This window comes from Heteronotia binoei, chromosome 2 (assembly GCF_032191835.1).
Source record: "Heteronotia binoei isolate CCM8104 ecotype False Entrance Well chromosome 2, APGP_CSIRO_Hbin_v1, whole genome shotgun sequence".
NCBI classification, from domain to species: domain Eukaryota; kingdom Metazoa; phylum Chordata; class Lepidosauria; order Squamata; family Gekkonidae; genus Heteronotia; species Heteronotia binoei.
The window spans coordinates 131,871,079-131,885,505 of record NC_083224.1 but is presented as its reverse complement, the minus strand read 5'-3'; the positions used below and the strand labels follow the sequence as shown (position 1 = coordinate 131,885,505).

Genomic DNA, 14,427 nt, shown 5'->3' with positions numbered 1-14,427 from the left:
CCAATTTCTGCCAAGTTCCAAATCTTTGTGAGTATGCATGCTCTTCTTAATCACTGTACACAACTTATCTTGTTTCTAGGTGAAAGCTGCCTATCATTCTTGTCTTTCTCTGCTTCCCACCAAAAGAATGTATCCATTTAGGTTCAGTGTATGCTTTCCCTGCATTCTCCTTTTCCCCCCTTAGCCTTTCCTTTTTTCAAGTTCTTCAGTACTACTTTCTTGTCTCCCTGTCCTCAGATGCTTCATGTCTCTTAAGACTTCTTCTTACCAGTCTTTCCAGTCTTCAGTCAGCCACTCGGAGTTTCATTTCCTGAGCAGCTGGAATGTTTGTGAACATTCTGTGATATCAAAGTAGTTCCTGTCAACTACTGAAAGAGATCCCATCACACAAAATCACATGACACATGACATTATATAGGTGAATTAAACCTTCCCTGAATAAGGACAGCCAGTTTGGTGTAGTGGTTAAGTGTGTGGACTCTTATCTGGAAGAACCAGGTTTGATTCCCCACTCCTCCACTTGCAACTGCTGGAACGGCCTTGGGTTAGCCATAGCTATCACAGGAGTTGCCCTCTCAGCCCCACCCACCTTACAGGGTGTCTGTTGTGAGGGGAGAAGATGTAAGAGATTGTAAGATGCTCTGATTCTCTGATTCAGAGAGGAGGGTGGGGTATAAATCTGCAGTCTTCTTCTTTCTTTCTTCTTCTTCTTAGCTTGCATAGGCAGCAAGTCTGTCAAAGCCAAATTCCAGGTAAAGTGAAACTTTATAGTCAACATGAACCTGTTCCATGAAAAAAAACCTCTGAAAAGAAATAGGTGCCTAGTGCTATTTTTGTATATCACATAAAGCAACTTGGGTGACTGTATAACACACACAAAGTCTGCCCAAACTCTTCAAGGCATGACAGTGAGACTACATCTGTCATACCAAAAGTGATACTCAATGGAGAGAGTTAAAAAGGCCGTTAGTTTATAAATGTTCCATAAAAACCTCTGCCTTGGAAAACAGATGTTCATTCAGTCTGCCTTCAGTGCATTTGCTTACATAAACCTTGAAAAATCTTTTAAGGTTTTTTTAAAAAATCATTAGCCATGGTTCCAGGATGCTGACACTCTTTTCAAAGTTGAGAAAGAAGCTGAACTTTATAAAAATGTAATTACTTATTGGGTATGTTATTTACTTCACATGACCCAAAGAAAACAAAAGTCTGTCACTAAACAAAGCAACTAGATGATTTCATAGCTTCTAGCCTTGTTTAAAGATTCTCTTAAAAATGCTCTCAAGGCCTTTATTTTGTAGAACTTGACAGGATAAAAGAATTAGATTTGTTCAATCCCATTAAACTGTATAGTAACATCTCATCAACTTCACTTACTTTTCAAGTATTTTTCTGGCTAAAGCCTGTTAATCTACCTCTGCTAACACATAACACCATAAAATTAAAAAGGGCAACTCAATCATTTATCCACATGACCGAATGTTTGCCCTTCAACACAGTTATGTTCATTGACTGGCTATTGTTAGTAGAACACAGATGGTCTGTGTTAAGGTAGACAGTGTTTCCAGCCTCATTGTAAATATTATCTCAAGGTCCTTCTAGCTTTGTTGAAAGTTCAGAATGGTTTTGCTTAAGGGACTGGAAGGCTTGGTTATAGAGTTGCTGCATGTTGACATATGGAATGCTAATGTCTGGACACCAGGGGAAGTCAAGTGCTATCAGTCTGAGCCACATAAAAATGTGTGAGAAAGTGAGGGAAAAATCCAACCATTCTCCCCATTTATAACAAAGATGGCAGCCAATATAATAATGTTGGACATGGGCTGGGAGGGGGAACTAGGTATAGACCCTTGTATGGGCATAAAGCTCACAAGCTGATTCAAGGCATCTCAGTATAACTTATTTCACAGAGTCATTGTTTTGTTAAAAAGATTAACTCCATGCATTATTCATGGGACTCTATAGTAGTATGAAATGAAAGAAATAAATTGATCTTTCCTGCTTTCACTTTCCCACAGCAACTCCTTGAAACTCCCCTCTCCTATAAATCCTCTGCTGAGGGTCAGGAGATCTTTGCAAACAAAATGTAGAAACAGCAGACGCAGAGAACTTTTCTACTTTTCCCAAAGTACCACAACTCAATGGAATCCAATGAAGCTGATGGGCAGTAGATTAAGGACAGACAAAAAGAAATAGTTCTTTACATGAGTAATTAAAATATTGAATTTGCTGCCAGAAGTTGTAATGATGGCCTCAAGCATGAATAGCTTTAAAAGGAGATTTCACAGATTCATGAAGGATAGGAATATCAGTGGCTACTAGCTATGGTGACTAAAGAGAACCTCCACTTTCAGAGACAGTAAACGTCTGAATACTAGTGCCAGGAAATGACATTGAGGAAAGGCCTTGGCCTCTAGGCTATATTATTTTCCCTCTAGAGTAACTGACTGGACACTTTGTGAGACAAGATGCTAGATTAGATGAACCACTAGTCTGATCCAGCAGGGTTCTTCTTACGTTCTTAAGTTCTTTTGCTTTTTGTTCTATTTTCAATTCATTTTATTCCAAGCCTTTCAGTTAATCTTACAGCCATGTACTCATGTGTCCTATGTTACACAGTAACAATAGTAATTCATATTCAAATATTTTATGAACATTATGAACAAATCTATGCTGCCAAAGAAAAGTGACCTTTTGGAGAAAAATGAAGAAAAAATTCTAAACATCTATCAAAGTAGCCAAGAAAATGGGGACGAGAAAACCCCAAGCACTGCAGCCCCTTAAAATTTGAACCCAATTAACTTTCCCAGTGCTCTTGATTCTGGCCTCTCCTTGAGGTATGGACATGAATTTAAGCTAACCTTCCTCTGAGTCTTCCTCTCATGGTTTTGTAAATAGAAAGGGTGACTATAAAGGACACAAAATTAATCTGTAATAGACACAGTCCTGTACAATGTTTTGAAAGAATTGTGGTAGGAGGCAATCTAATAATTTTAATGTCAGTTGGATCATTTCTTACCCTTAAGTAAAAAGAGCAATTTAACAACAAAGTCAACGGTCATACTGTGGGAGGAAACTAATCCCTCACAGAAGATTCTGCTTTCCTGTATTCAAGTCTGTTCCCCTTTCCAGGGTACAAAATGAGAAAACTGCATTTCCATACTTGGAATCTCTACATATGTTAAGGCAACACAAAGGTGGCTCAAAAATTTTAGCTGCTATGCATAAACACATCTGAGGAAGTCTGAATATCCTTGTATACAGGTCTCACAAGTTCTAACTAAAATTACTTCTCTGCACTACTGTGGTGTGGTAGTTTGAAAGTGGACTAGGATCTGGAAGACTCAAATTCAGTCCCCCAAGGTTACCATGGAAACTTGCTGAGTGACCTTGGGTAAGTCACATATTTTCAGCCTAACCTATTTCACACAGTTGTTGTGAGAATAAAATGGAGGAGAGGTGAATGATTTCATTTCAGGGTCCCACTGGGGAGAAAGGTGGGGTATAGTTGAAGTAAGTAAATAAATAAATAAAATCACACACTTTCTCAGGTAGCAGGTGTTATCTTATAGGTTCTGAGACACATGTCTGTCTATGTTCCTATTCTATGAAAGAACACATTCACAAAACAGCTCTAAGGAATTCAGTCTGGAGAAACTATCCTTCCTTCTCAGCCATCTTCTCACTATGCTCTTAGCTATAAAGTTACTGGTTTAGACTTTAATATGGGATGAGTTTTGGAGAGTAGAACTTGTATGTGCTATTCCAGATCCAATAATCCCTCAAGCAATGTCCTATAACCAGGATCCCCAATATATACAGGTAATTAGATTTCTAGTTCCCAACCAGAAGCTCTGCTGGGCAAAAGCCTCACCTGGCCCTGCCCACTTTCTAAAAACACCTAGGTTACAAATGCTGTTTAAACAGCAGTTGATACATTTTATAAAGGAAGATCAAGCAGGGTTTCTTCCCAAAAGGCAAATAAGAGACAATATTAGAACAGTTGTAGATATTGTAGAATATGATGAAAGACATCCAGAAAAAGAAGTAGCATTATTCTTTGCAGATGCAGAGAAAGCATTTGACAATTTAAACTGGGACTTTATGTTTGCAGTAATGGAAAAAATGGAGCTGGGAGAAAGCGTTATAAGAATGATAAAAGCAATATACTCTGAACAAAGTGCAAGGTTATGTATAAATGCAGATCTTACAGAAGATATGGAGATTAGCAAAGGTACAAGACAAGGTTGTCCACTTTCACCATTGTTGTTTATAATGACTCTTGAATATTATTGATGCAGATCCAAGAAGAAAAAGATATAGAAGGATTAAGGATAAAAGGATTTACCTACAAATACAGAGTTTTTGCTGATGATGTAATGTTTATAAATGAAAACCCCATTCAAGCTACACCTTTGCTGTTAGCTAAAATACAAGAATATGGGGAGTTGGTGGGACTTTGTATTAATAGAGAAAAATAAAAAATTTTGTGTAAAAATATGCAGATAAACAAGCAACAAGAATTACAGACTAACGGGCTGTGAAGTCACCTCCAAGGTAAAATATCTGGGGGTGGAGATAACAATGAAGACTATTGATCCCGCAGGGAGGGCGGGATACAAATAAAAAGTTATTATATTATTATTATTTAAAAATAATTATGAGAAGTTATGGCATAAAATGGATGAAGACATGCTAAAATGGAACAAGCTTAATTTGTCATTGTTTGGTAGAATAGCTGCAATTAAAATGAATATTTTACCAAGAATAATGTATTTGTTTCAAACTATTCCTATTGTGAAGGACAGTAAACAATTTGATACATGGCGAAGAAAAATTTCAGAATTTGTGTGGGCTGGGAAGAAACCAAGAATTAAAATGAAAGTGTTGACAGATGCAAAAGAGAGAGGTGGATTTCAATTACCAGATTTAAAATTATACCATGAAGCATTTTGCTTAGTATGGATAAAAGAATGGATAACGCTGTTAAACAAAAAACTTTTAGTGCTGGAAGGTCACGGAAATAAATTTGGCTGGCAGGCGTATTTGTATTATGGAAAAAAGAAGATGGATGGTTTTTTCTCTCACCATTATATAAGAAAAAATTTGTTAAGTACGTGGATGAAATATAAGAAATATGGAGATGAGAGAAGACTGTTATGGATAGTACTAGCTGAAGTAATAAAAATAACAGCCGAGATAGGAGAAGAAAAGTGGTTGTCATATAGTCAACTATTAAAAATACAAAGTGGCAAAATAAAACTGAAAGCTGCTGAAGAGTTGAATAATAAATATGATTGGTTTCAAATGCAACAAATGAAGAGCTTGGTGGAGAATGACATTAAAACTGAAGGAATAAGGAAAGAGCAAACAGAAATTGAAAAAGTTCTGCTTGGAGACAATGATAAATTAATTTCAAAAGTATATAAATTACTTCTACAATGGTCTACAGAAGATGAAGTAGTGAAATCTCAAATGATTAAATGGGCAATTAATGTAAATAAAGAAATACAGATGGAAACTTGGGAATATTTGTGGAAGAACTCTATGAAACTTTCAACATGTCAAAGTGTTAAAGAAAACTGTTTTAAGATGATGTATAGATGGTATATGACTCCTAAAAAAATGGCAAAGATGAATAACAAGATGCCAGGCAGATATTGGCAATGTAAAAAACATGAAGGTTCTTTCTACCATATGTGGTGGACTTGTAAAAGAGCTAAAATGTTTTGGCAGATGATTCAGCAAGAGATTTCTAAGATCTTGGGATATGAATTTAACAAAATTGCAGAGACTTTTCTGTTGGGATTACAAAAGGAAAATTTCCAAAAGAAGATAGAACTTTGATCTGGTACTTGCTCTCAGCTGCTAGGACATGGTATGCGCAGTTGTCGAAGCAAGAAAAAATACCAGAGAAATGGGATTGGATTGTTAAAGTTATGACATGGAGTGAAATGGATAAGTTAACAAGAACTCCAAGAGACTATGATTTAGAAGTGTTTAAGATGGAGTGGAAGAAGTTCAGAAGATATGTAGAAAAAGAATGGGAAAAAGGACATTGGACAATTTTTGATAATGATTAAGTATAAGCGAGAAGAGGATATGAACTTTGGTTCTTATTAATTAGGGGTACCTTTTATAATGATGTTTTGAATATAGTACACTGGCGGGAGTCAAGTAATGGGGGAGGGGTAGGTAGAAAGTAATATATGGGATAGAGAAAAAAAGTAATTATTAATGAAAGAAATTGAATATATTGCCATATGTTACTAATAAAAATTGTTTGAAAAACATAAAAACACCTGGCTTACAGGAAAGGTGTTGGTAGCACCAATTGACATCATGTTGGGTACTTCTGTCCTACACAACAGCAGTAATGATCCCTGATTGGGTAGTGAAGTGCTTTTGCAAAACTGGATGTAGAAAACAGTCCAAATAGAATGCAAGTAAAATTAAAAGTTTGTTTGCAAGTATCTGGATGGTGGTGGGGAATGAGCAGATCTGGTTGGTAGACTGCTTTCAAGCACAAATTATATGAACAAAGCCTCCTCAGATGGTAAAGCAGAGAGGAGGAAGCAATAGTGAGAAAGAATGAGCAAGACAGCTGCAATTTGTGAGATCCAGCAGGGACTTCAATACTGGTAAGGGAGATCCAAGCAGCTAGCCTGCAAGTAAATCCAAGAGAAAGGTGTGACAGTGTTCACCAAATGAAGGGTTAAGCTGCTCTGATAAAAATTAGAATTTAGGAAGGATTCAGTTCCCAGTCATAGGGCTAGCACATGAGCCTTGGAAACAGAAGGGACAGAAGTTCTTAGGAGCCAATTCAAACTGTATAAAACTTGTGGCTATGGGGTTCGCTTGCCCCAAATGTGGATATAGCTTACAAGTTAAGTACAGGAGGGAACAAGAAAACATGCAAATGATAACAGAGAGAGAGATATTTGGAGCAAAAGACTTGCTGATGAAACTCCTGGAGGTTCCTAATCCTGGTCCAATCACCTGTCTTTCTGGTGAGGCATTGTTACAGGTTTTTCCTTCCAGTATATGCTCACAGTGATCCCAGCTAATAGGATTACATTAGGTGTATGACTCCATCCTTTGTTTAATATCTGCCTTTTGTCCTTACTGGCCAGATTTCTTTGCATCATATACATTTTATGTATTAGCTCAAAGCCATAGCCAAACAGCAGAAACTCCTTGCATCATCCTTACTCAGGCATGGCATATTTTGGAATTGGTGGGGCACCCCCACATCCCAGTGACAGTTCAAGATAACAAGAGTAAGTTTTGGGAAGGTGACTTAGAAAAGTATGCAATAACTGCACTCTTTATCTGACCAAATGCTATTTTTCTAACCTTCCCAGTATCCACTCTGATCCAGATCAGTCATGATGCAAAGCCTCTAAGTACTTGGCAGTTTCTGAGCTGTGGTTGAAAACCATTTACCATGGCTAAACCAAAAGGTACGTTTGAAGCATTGCAAGACATCAAGCAAACAAACAAGTAATTAAAAATAAATAAATAAATTCTTTAAAATTCTTTTATACAGGTCTCACAAGTTCTTATGTTAATTGTCAGGCACTAGGGCTTTTCCGTAACAGGAACTCCTTTGCATTTTAGGCTACACACCCCTGATGTAGCCAATCCTCCTGGAGCTTCCAGTAGGCCCTGTACCAAGAGCCCTGTAAGCTCTTGGAGGATTGGCTACATCAAGGCTGTGTGGCCTAATATGTAAAAGAGTTCCTGTTACAAAAAAAGCCCTGTCAGGCACAAATGTTTTTACTAGGGATCTGCCTACTCTCTTCAAGAATACAAGTAATGACTTTTTCCAGAGTGGCAGTCTTGTCCCTTGAGCAAACAAATCATTTTGAACCCTACCACCTTTTTCTTTCAGACTTCTGCTTCTCCGCTTGGCCTCTCCTCCTTCCAACAGCAGCCTCCACATACTGGCAGAAAGTTCAAAAGTTTAAAAGCAGTTTATGACATTATGCTAGTGGAGGTGGGGACACAGAGGAAAAGTGAGAAGTGACTGTGCTTGCTCCAATGTCTAAGACATCTTTTTTTAAAATTAAAAAAAAACCTTTTAAATTAAATCTAATCCAATACAAAGGGAGTATAGAGAAAATAAATAACAAAAATATAAATCTAACATTCAAGGATCCAATTTAGACCATTGAATGTATATAACAAACAATTTACAAAAAGAGTACATAATATGCTAGGTACCGGTATTAAGAATTGAAAAATAGCCTTCCTTCCTTCCAGGGGTGGGTGGGAGAACAGCCCCTGTACCCCCCTCCATGATGGTTTTCTGAGTAACTGAGGGCAGCCAATGGATTAACTGCACAATGGGAGTAATATATGTGCTCCATCTAGCTCCCAGTTAGGCCTGTCAGTTCCATAAAGGGTTTACCAAATATTTAATGAATAGAAGCCTTTTCGGTAAATATTGGGAAATAGGGATTCTGGATAGGCTTTTCTTCAAAATCGAAGAAAGGGTTATCCATTGTCTTTCCCATTGCATATTGGTCCCATGACTTATCATACCACATTTCAATTGTGGGAAGACATCTAAAGGGATTTTAACCTGTGCCCCCTTAATAGTGTTGTTAAGGGGGCACATAGTGGAACTAGCTAAGCAAAGGTCCTTCTCCAATGAGTGTGGCATCCTACCTTGGATAGCTAAAAAACTGATTGCAAGAGGTGAAAAATGTTACAATAAAATGTAACAGATGTGAGCACATTGTACAGAATCATACTCCTGCCTCTCAATTTGTATGTTTTAAAAAATTAAAGCCTCAAGAAACCATTGTCATTAGAAAGCTGGGTCATTAATCATCTCAGTATGTTGTATAATTGAGAAAAAAACACTGAATCTGCAAAAACCATCTTCATTTTATTTTACATTTTGCCTCTGGGTAACTCTTTCAGTGTTCTATTTATAGGGCTAGAGTTAGTTAATTTGTATTGCACAGAATTTTAGGGGGGGGGAACTGTTCTGTAACCCTTTGGGTTATACAGGAACCCATTTCAGCAAGCTAATGAGCTTGGGTGGTACAGTGAGATGAACATTAAATTACAGTAGCAGAGAGGCTGCTATGATAACTACTTTTCTTGCCCTCTTGGGTGTCTGTATTGTAACCTAAATGTGTCACTTGCTCATTCTTTTCATGCAAATTTATTATCGGCAGCACAAAAGAGGAACTAATATAAGATTTCCTCAAATACCATCCCACCCCAGTTGTTTCCCCTTCATTTCTGTTGTCACTCTCCCCGCACCCCCTTTGATGGCTATTTGTAGTCACTAATATTTTTAATATGACAGGCCCAAGCCTCTTCATTCCAGAATGGATCCCTTCTGATCCAAGATGCAGTATCAGAACTGTCTCATATAAAATGTTTGTTTTAAACAGTTCTGATGTGTTCATGCATACATGTTTTACTCAGTTATACTGTATTGCAGGTTTTGTAGTATAAGGCTATATAAACTGTTGTAAATGCACCTGCAAGGATCTGATGTGGAACACTATTACCTTTTCAATGGTAGCATTCCACATGAGGTTTGGTGATGTGGGATTCCACATGAAGTTCAATTATGAGACCTTTTCTGGCATGGGAGTTCATTTGAGTAAAATGACTCATATGTGGCTCACATTGATCTCTATTACACCTCCAATTTCTACCCCAAAATATATATTTGTTGTTCCCATAGGTCCAAACCATATGAAAGTTGCTTCCCATGAACTGCTGTCCACACAGAAGGCAGCACAATTTGCCTTCTCAGTTGCAAATCTGCCACTAGTCTAATGTATAAAGAAATCTCGGATAGAATCCTCCAGAAACAGAGTAACTGGTCTTTGTCTAAAATCTAGTGAAGAACCAAAACATTAATCAGCCTCTAGTTTAGATTTGGGTTATTTGATGAGCCCCTAGGCTCCAGCATAAGCCATGCCCCAGAGACGTCAATTCCTGTATCAGCAGTAAGCAGAACAAACCCTGACAGTGCCCCACTTTGTGCAATTTACTTGAAATGAGACACCCATGGATACCAGGAGGCATTACAATAGATTTCCCAAGGTTCTCAGCATCCTTGGACCCAGCACAAAAGTGTACTGCAGCATCTCTTGGCTTCACTGCAGCAACTGGGGCCTCAGTTCATCCCACAGCGTTGCTTGGAGTTCTTCTTGCTGGTCTGTTCAACTTTGTTATGTTGCACAAAATGGAAAGTGGGGTGGGAAATAGGTAGAGCAAAGGAGAGCACATGGAAGAGATTGGTTGTTTTCGCACTTACCTTATTCCGGAGCGACGTCCCTCTTCACCGCGCAGCGTCTGCGCGGATTTCGCACTACTTGCTCCGCAGAACCCGGAAGTCCCGCGGCTTTTGCGTCGCAAATGTAAACTGGTTTTTGGCGGTTTACATTTGCGACGCAAAAGCCGCGGGACTTCCAGGTTCTGCAGAGCAAGTAGTGCGAAATCCACGCAGACGCTGTGCGGTGAAGAGGGACGTCGCTCCGGAATAAGGTAAGTGTGAAAATGACCATTATCAATATCAGCTTCATTTCAGATCAGACAAAACACTGGTGTGAGATAGATCCATGGTGAGAAGGAAAAGCATAAATCCAGTAATTATGGAATTCATGCTATGAGCAGAGGAGATCTTATACAAAACATTTTACCAGTTTCTTACTTTTGACTTTAATATGCATTAGATTATCTAGAAACCAATGTGGAAGGAAAGTGTTAGCTTTTTTGGTGCTATTTGTACTTCCATCTCCTGAGTGGTATGAAACACTAAAAGTTGCAAAAAAACTGTAAAAGTAAGTTGTTTGTCTCCCTGAATAAAGAGATTTTAATTCTGTGTTGCTTTCAGATGACTTCTGCTAGAGTCAGGATTTATCTGAACAGTCAAGAATAAATTCCAGGCAGCTCTTATAACTTACTAAAGTCAAGGAAGAAATTCTTCCTTCTGTGTTCTTACCTTTGAGACCAGACAGCATATGCTCTAGCATTCAAGGCATATTCCAACTCAAAGCGGCTACGCAAAGCAGCAACATGGCTACGACCAGGACACCCTCGGGCAACCAAGCAATCCGATGAAGAGGAAGGAGAAAGAGAACCGCTGCTGTTGCTGGAGGCTGGAGACATCAGCTGGATTGAACAAAAAGGACATTGTCAGTATCCACTTCTGACAACTGCAGAGTCTTGCCAGAAGGGCTGACAGCAGCACTTGACACTTGCAGTATGTCACAAGTACCCTTGCTGTACTTCTTACTGCTCTCATCATGGTCTATGTCATTTATATAGAATTGCTTGCCAAGGGGATGACAGTCATTGTAACCTGTACAAATGCACTTTATGATATTTGTTGTTTAAGGGAATGGAATCCCATTCATATGCAACCTCTGTATGTAGGTAAGGGAAGGGCCCTTCCCCCAGTGTCTCTGGTTATGAGCTAGAATGATTTCCTTCTAATTGAATCAAGTACAGTCACTTTATTGATTAGTATAGTGCTGCGTCTATAGCTATTTGACTGATGCCATCTTATGTCAATACCAATGGAAACTAGATCTGCTCCCTAGGAAAAAAGAGGGAAGTAAACAGGCCTGATTTTGCTTGTCTGGAATGCACCAATTGTGAGCAATTGAGAATGTGATATTATATGTTTATATAATATACCATACATTTCATATGCTCAACATTTCAACGGACAATATTCTCTCTTGCTGGAAAATACTTCCCATCTGATCCACAGAGCAAATATTTATGGGTTGGATTGTTGTTTTTTTGTTTTTGTTTGCTTTTAAAGGATGTTTTTTTTACAAGCTTTTCAATTAAAATTCTAATTAATATTCTAGACAGAATGGTCTGACCTGGATAGCCCAGGAAAGCCTCATCTCATCAGAACTTGGAAGTTAAGCAGGGTCAACTCTGGCAAGTGCTTGGATAGGAGACCTCCTTTGAATATCAGATGCTGGGAAGGCAGGAGCAGACTTTATTCAGCCACCTCTTTGAATATCCTCCATGCCCCCAGTAGGGGTCAGTCACCAGAGGTCACATGACTTCCAGGCACACACACACACACAAATACAAAAAATACACCAAAAATTCTAGATAGAACAAAAATTTATAATGAGAGGAAGATAAACTTTAGATTTGTGTACACTCTCCCCTCCTCTCCCCAACTTTCCTAAATAGAAAATAATGAATGAATGGACACAATACCAGGTTTTCTTGGGATCTCCCTGAAACTATTCTCTATAGCTAGGCTGATAGGAAATCCTGGGTGTAGATATTTTCTTTATCCATAATGATATCTGGATGGGGCCAAGTTAGGCTTTGTCCAAGATTGTGGCTTGCTTCTCTCTCATGAAGAGTTAAAGAATATTTGTCTTAATAAGGCCGGAGTAGCTATAATATGAAATAACTCTTGGATATCACCACATGTGGACATTTTCAAGTGACACACTGACCATACAAAACTATCATTACAAAAATGTTTACATTGATGAACCACTGACTGAAAAACCCTACTCTTCATTTGGACAAAAGGTCTGCAGGATGACAACTGTAGATCATTTTGGTTTTGGTTTTTTCCAATAAAAAGGAATATATTATTATATAGGCAACTGTATCAAAGAGTGACAAAGCATAACTGAAGAACACTGAGTCTTGTCTGAGAGTGTTAAGCTTTTCAAAAAGGAACAACAAAATAAACATTTTCTGAAAAGGGAAGGGGAAAAACTAAAATTGTCCTTATTCACATAGCCAATCAAGATTCTAAGGATTTCCCACCCTTTACACAACATTTGCTCCTTTAACCTTTACCCCTGGTTCACTTTGCCAATAAAAGTGATAGACTTCAGCTACCTAAATATTGCTTCTCCTCCTGTGACTTGCACAAGCTCACAGCCCAGATGTATTACAGTATCTGGACTGATTTCCCGTGATACTGCAGTTACTGGTGATATACTGCTTTACTTTTCCAAAACAAACAAAGCAAAAACAAAAAATCCACAACAAAACAATAACAACAAAACCCCTATCCTCAAACCCCAAACCCCACTTCTGCCTAAACACAAAGTGACCTGATACTGCAGCTGCAGCCTAAAAAATGAAACATATGATAGAAGTCATTATTCTGGCCCTTCAGCTCAAGAGTGGTGATATAGTTTGAGAAATGGGGGAAGACAGAGCAGAAGAGCTATTCTAGGAACTGTTCATTAAAATCAAACATAACTCCTGTTTTATCAGTCATCTTCTCTTGTCCAAAAGCCAAAAGGAGCCATAAACCGAAGTTCAATTCATCTGACTCAACTGTCTTAGAAAATATTTGATCCTGTCTTTTCTCAAAACCCATGTGAAATTTACTTTTCCTCAAGACAAATCCTCTGGTTCAGACCAAACCAGGGCTTGCCAGGCTGAGGCCCCAGAGCCTGCTTTCAAATGCTAGTCAGCAGGTCTGGCACATGAAGAGACACATGGCTATGAAGGAGAGGCCCTTGGAGTTCTGAACAAACATCCTACCTCCCACACATGTTAGGGGGCACTGTGGCAGGGTTTCAAGGGGCTATGAAACTCAGAATTTCTCCTTCTTTGGTAAAGGGGAGGGGAGTCGGAGTCCAAAAGATTTCCTCTTAGGCCTGATCCTTAGCTCAGTACACATATGTGGAAGATTGAAGCAGTAGGATGCTGAGGCAGTAGAGTGAATTGTACCACTTCAGAAAGCAAAGCATATTTTTGAATGCTCTCTGTAAACAGAAAACAAGCCCAACAGCTGCACTAGAACCTGTGGCTCTGCTATGCTACCTGCTGGTTTGTTTGTTTTTTAAACTTACAGGGAGTGGATTTTTTTTTCCATTAAGGTATCCAAAAGTAATAACTTGGTCTGAAGCGGAATTCTATCTCTTCAGAATTCTACTGCTTCATGCCCAGCTCAGTCCATTGCAAATGCATTCCTATTCAGTCCATTCCCTGGTCCTGTAGCACATGGCCAGGGCTGGTGTGCCTGAGTTGGTGAGGTAGGCAGCTGCCTATAGTGCTATCTGGTGACAGGGGCAGTTCCTGCATGTCTACCTTGCCCAGTCCAGCAATAGGGAGGAGCCGCAGCAGCCGCCCAGCCCTTCCTGACAGAGCACCATGGTGGCAGCTGCGCTCCACCATACGGCCCCCAGCAGCAGCTGCCCCTGAGCCAGGCCAGTGTGGAGGAGCTGCAGCAGGTGTTTGGCCCTTCCCGGCAGGGCGCTGCTTTGGCAGGTGTGCTCTGCTTCTCCATGCAGCCCCCAGTAGGCAGCAGCAGCTGACTTTGAGCCAGGCCAGTGTGGAGGAGCTACAGCAGCCACCTGGCCCTTCCCAACAGGGTGGTGTGGTGGTGGGTGTGTTTCCCTTCCCAGAGTACTGAGGGCAGGGGCACCCTCTGCTCAGGCCCAC

General features: G+C 39.3%; 1 protein-coding gene across 2 annotated transcripts in view; it reads right to left on the bottom strand.

Annotated features, from left to right (window-relative positions):
* Nucleotides 1–14,427, bottom strand: part of TNNI3K (TNNI3 interacting kinase) — a 342,231-nt gene that overhangs the window by 13,661 nt on the left and 314,143 nt on the right. For both annotated transcript variants that reach the window (XM_060232023.1, XM_060232024.1), the window contains one exon: nt 10,979–11,148. In XM_060232023.1, coding sequence (XP_060088006.1) covers nt 10,979–11,148 — 170 coding nt within the window. The remainder of the gene's footprint in view (nt 1–10,978; nt 11,149–14,427) is intronic.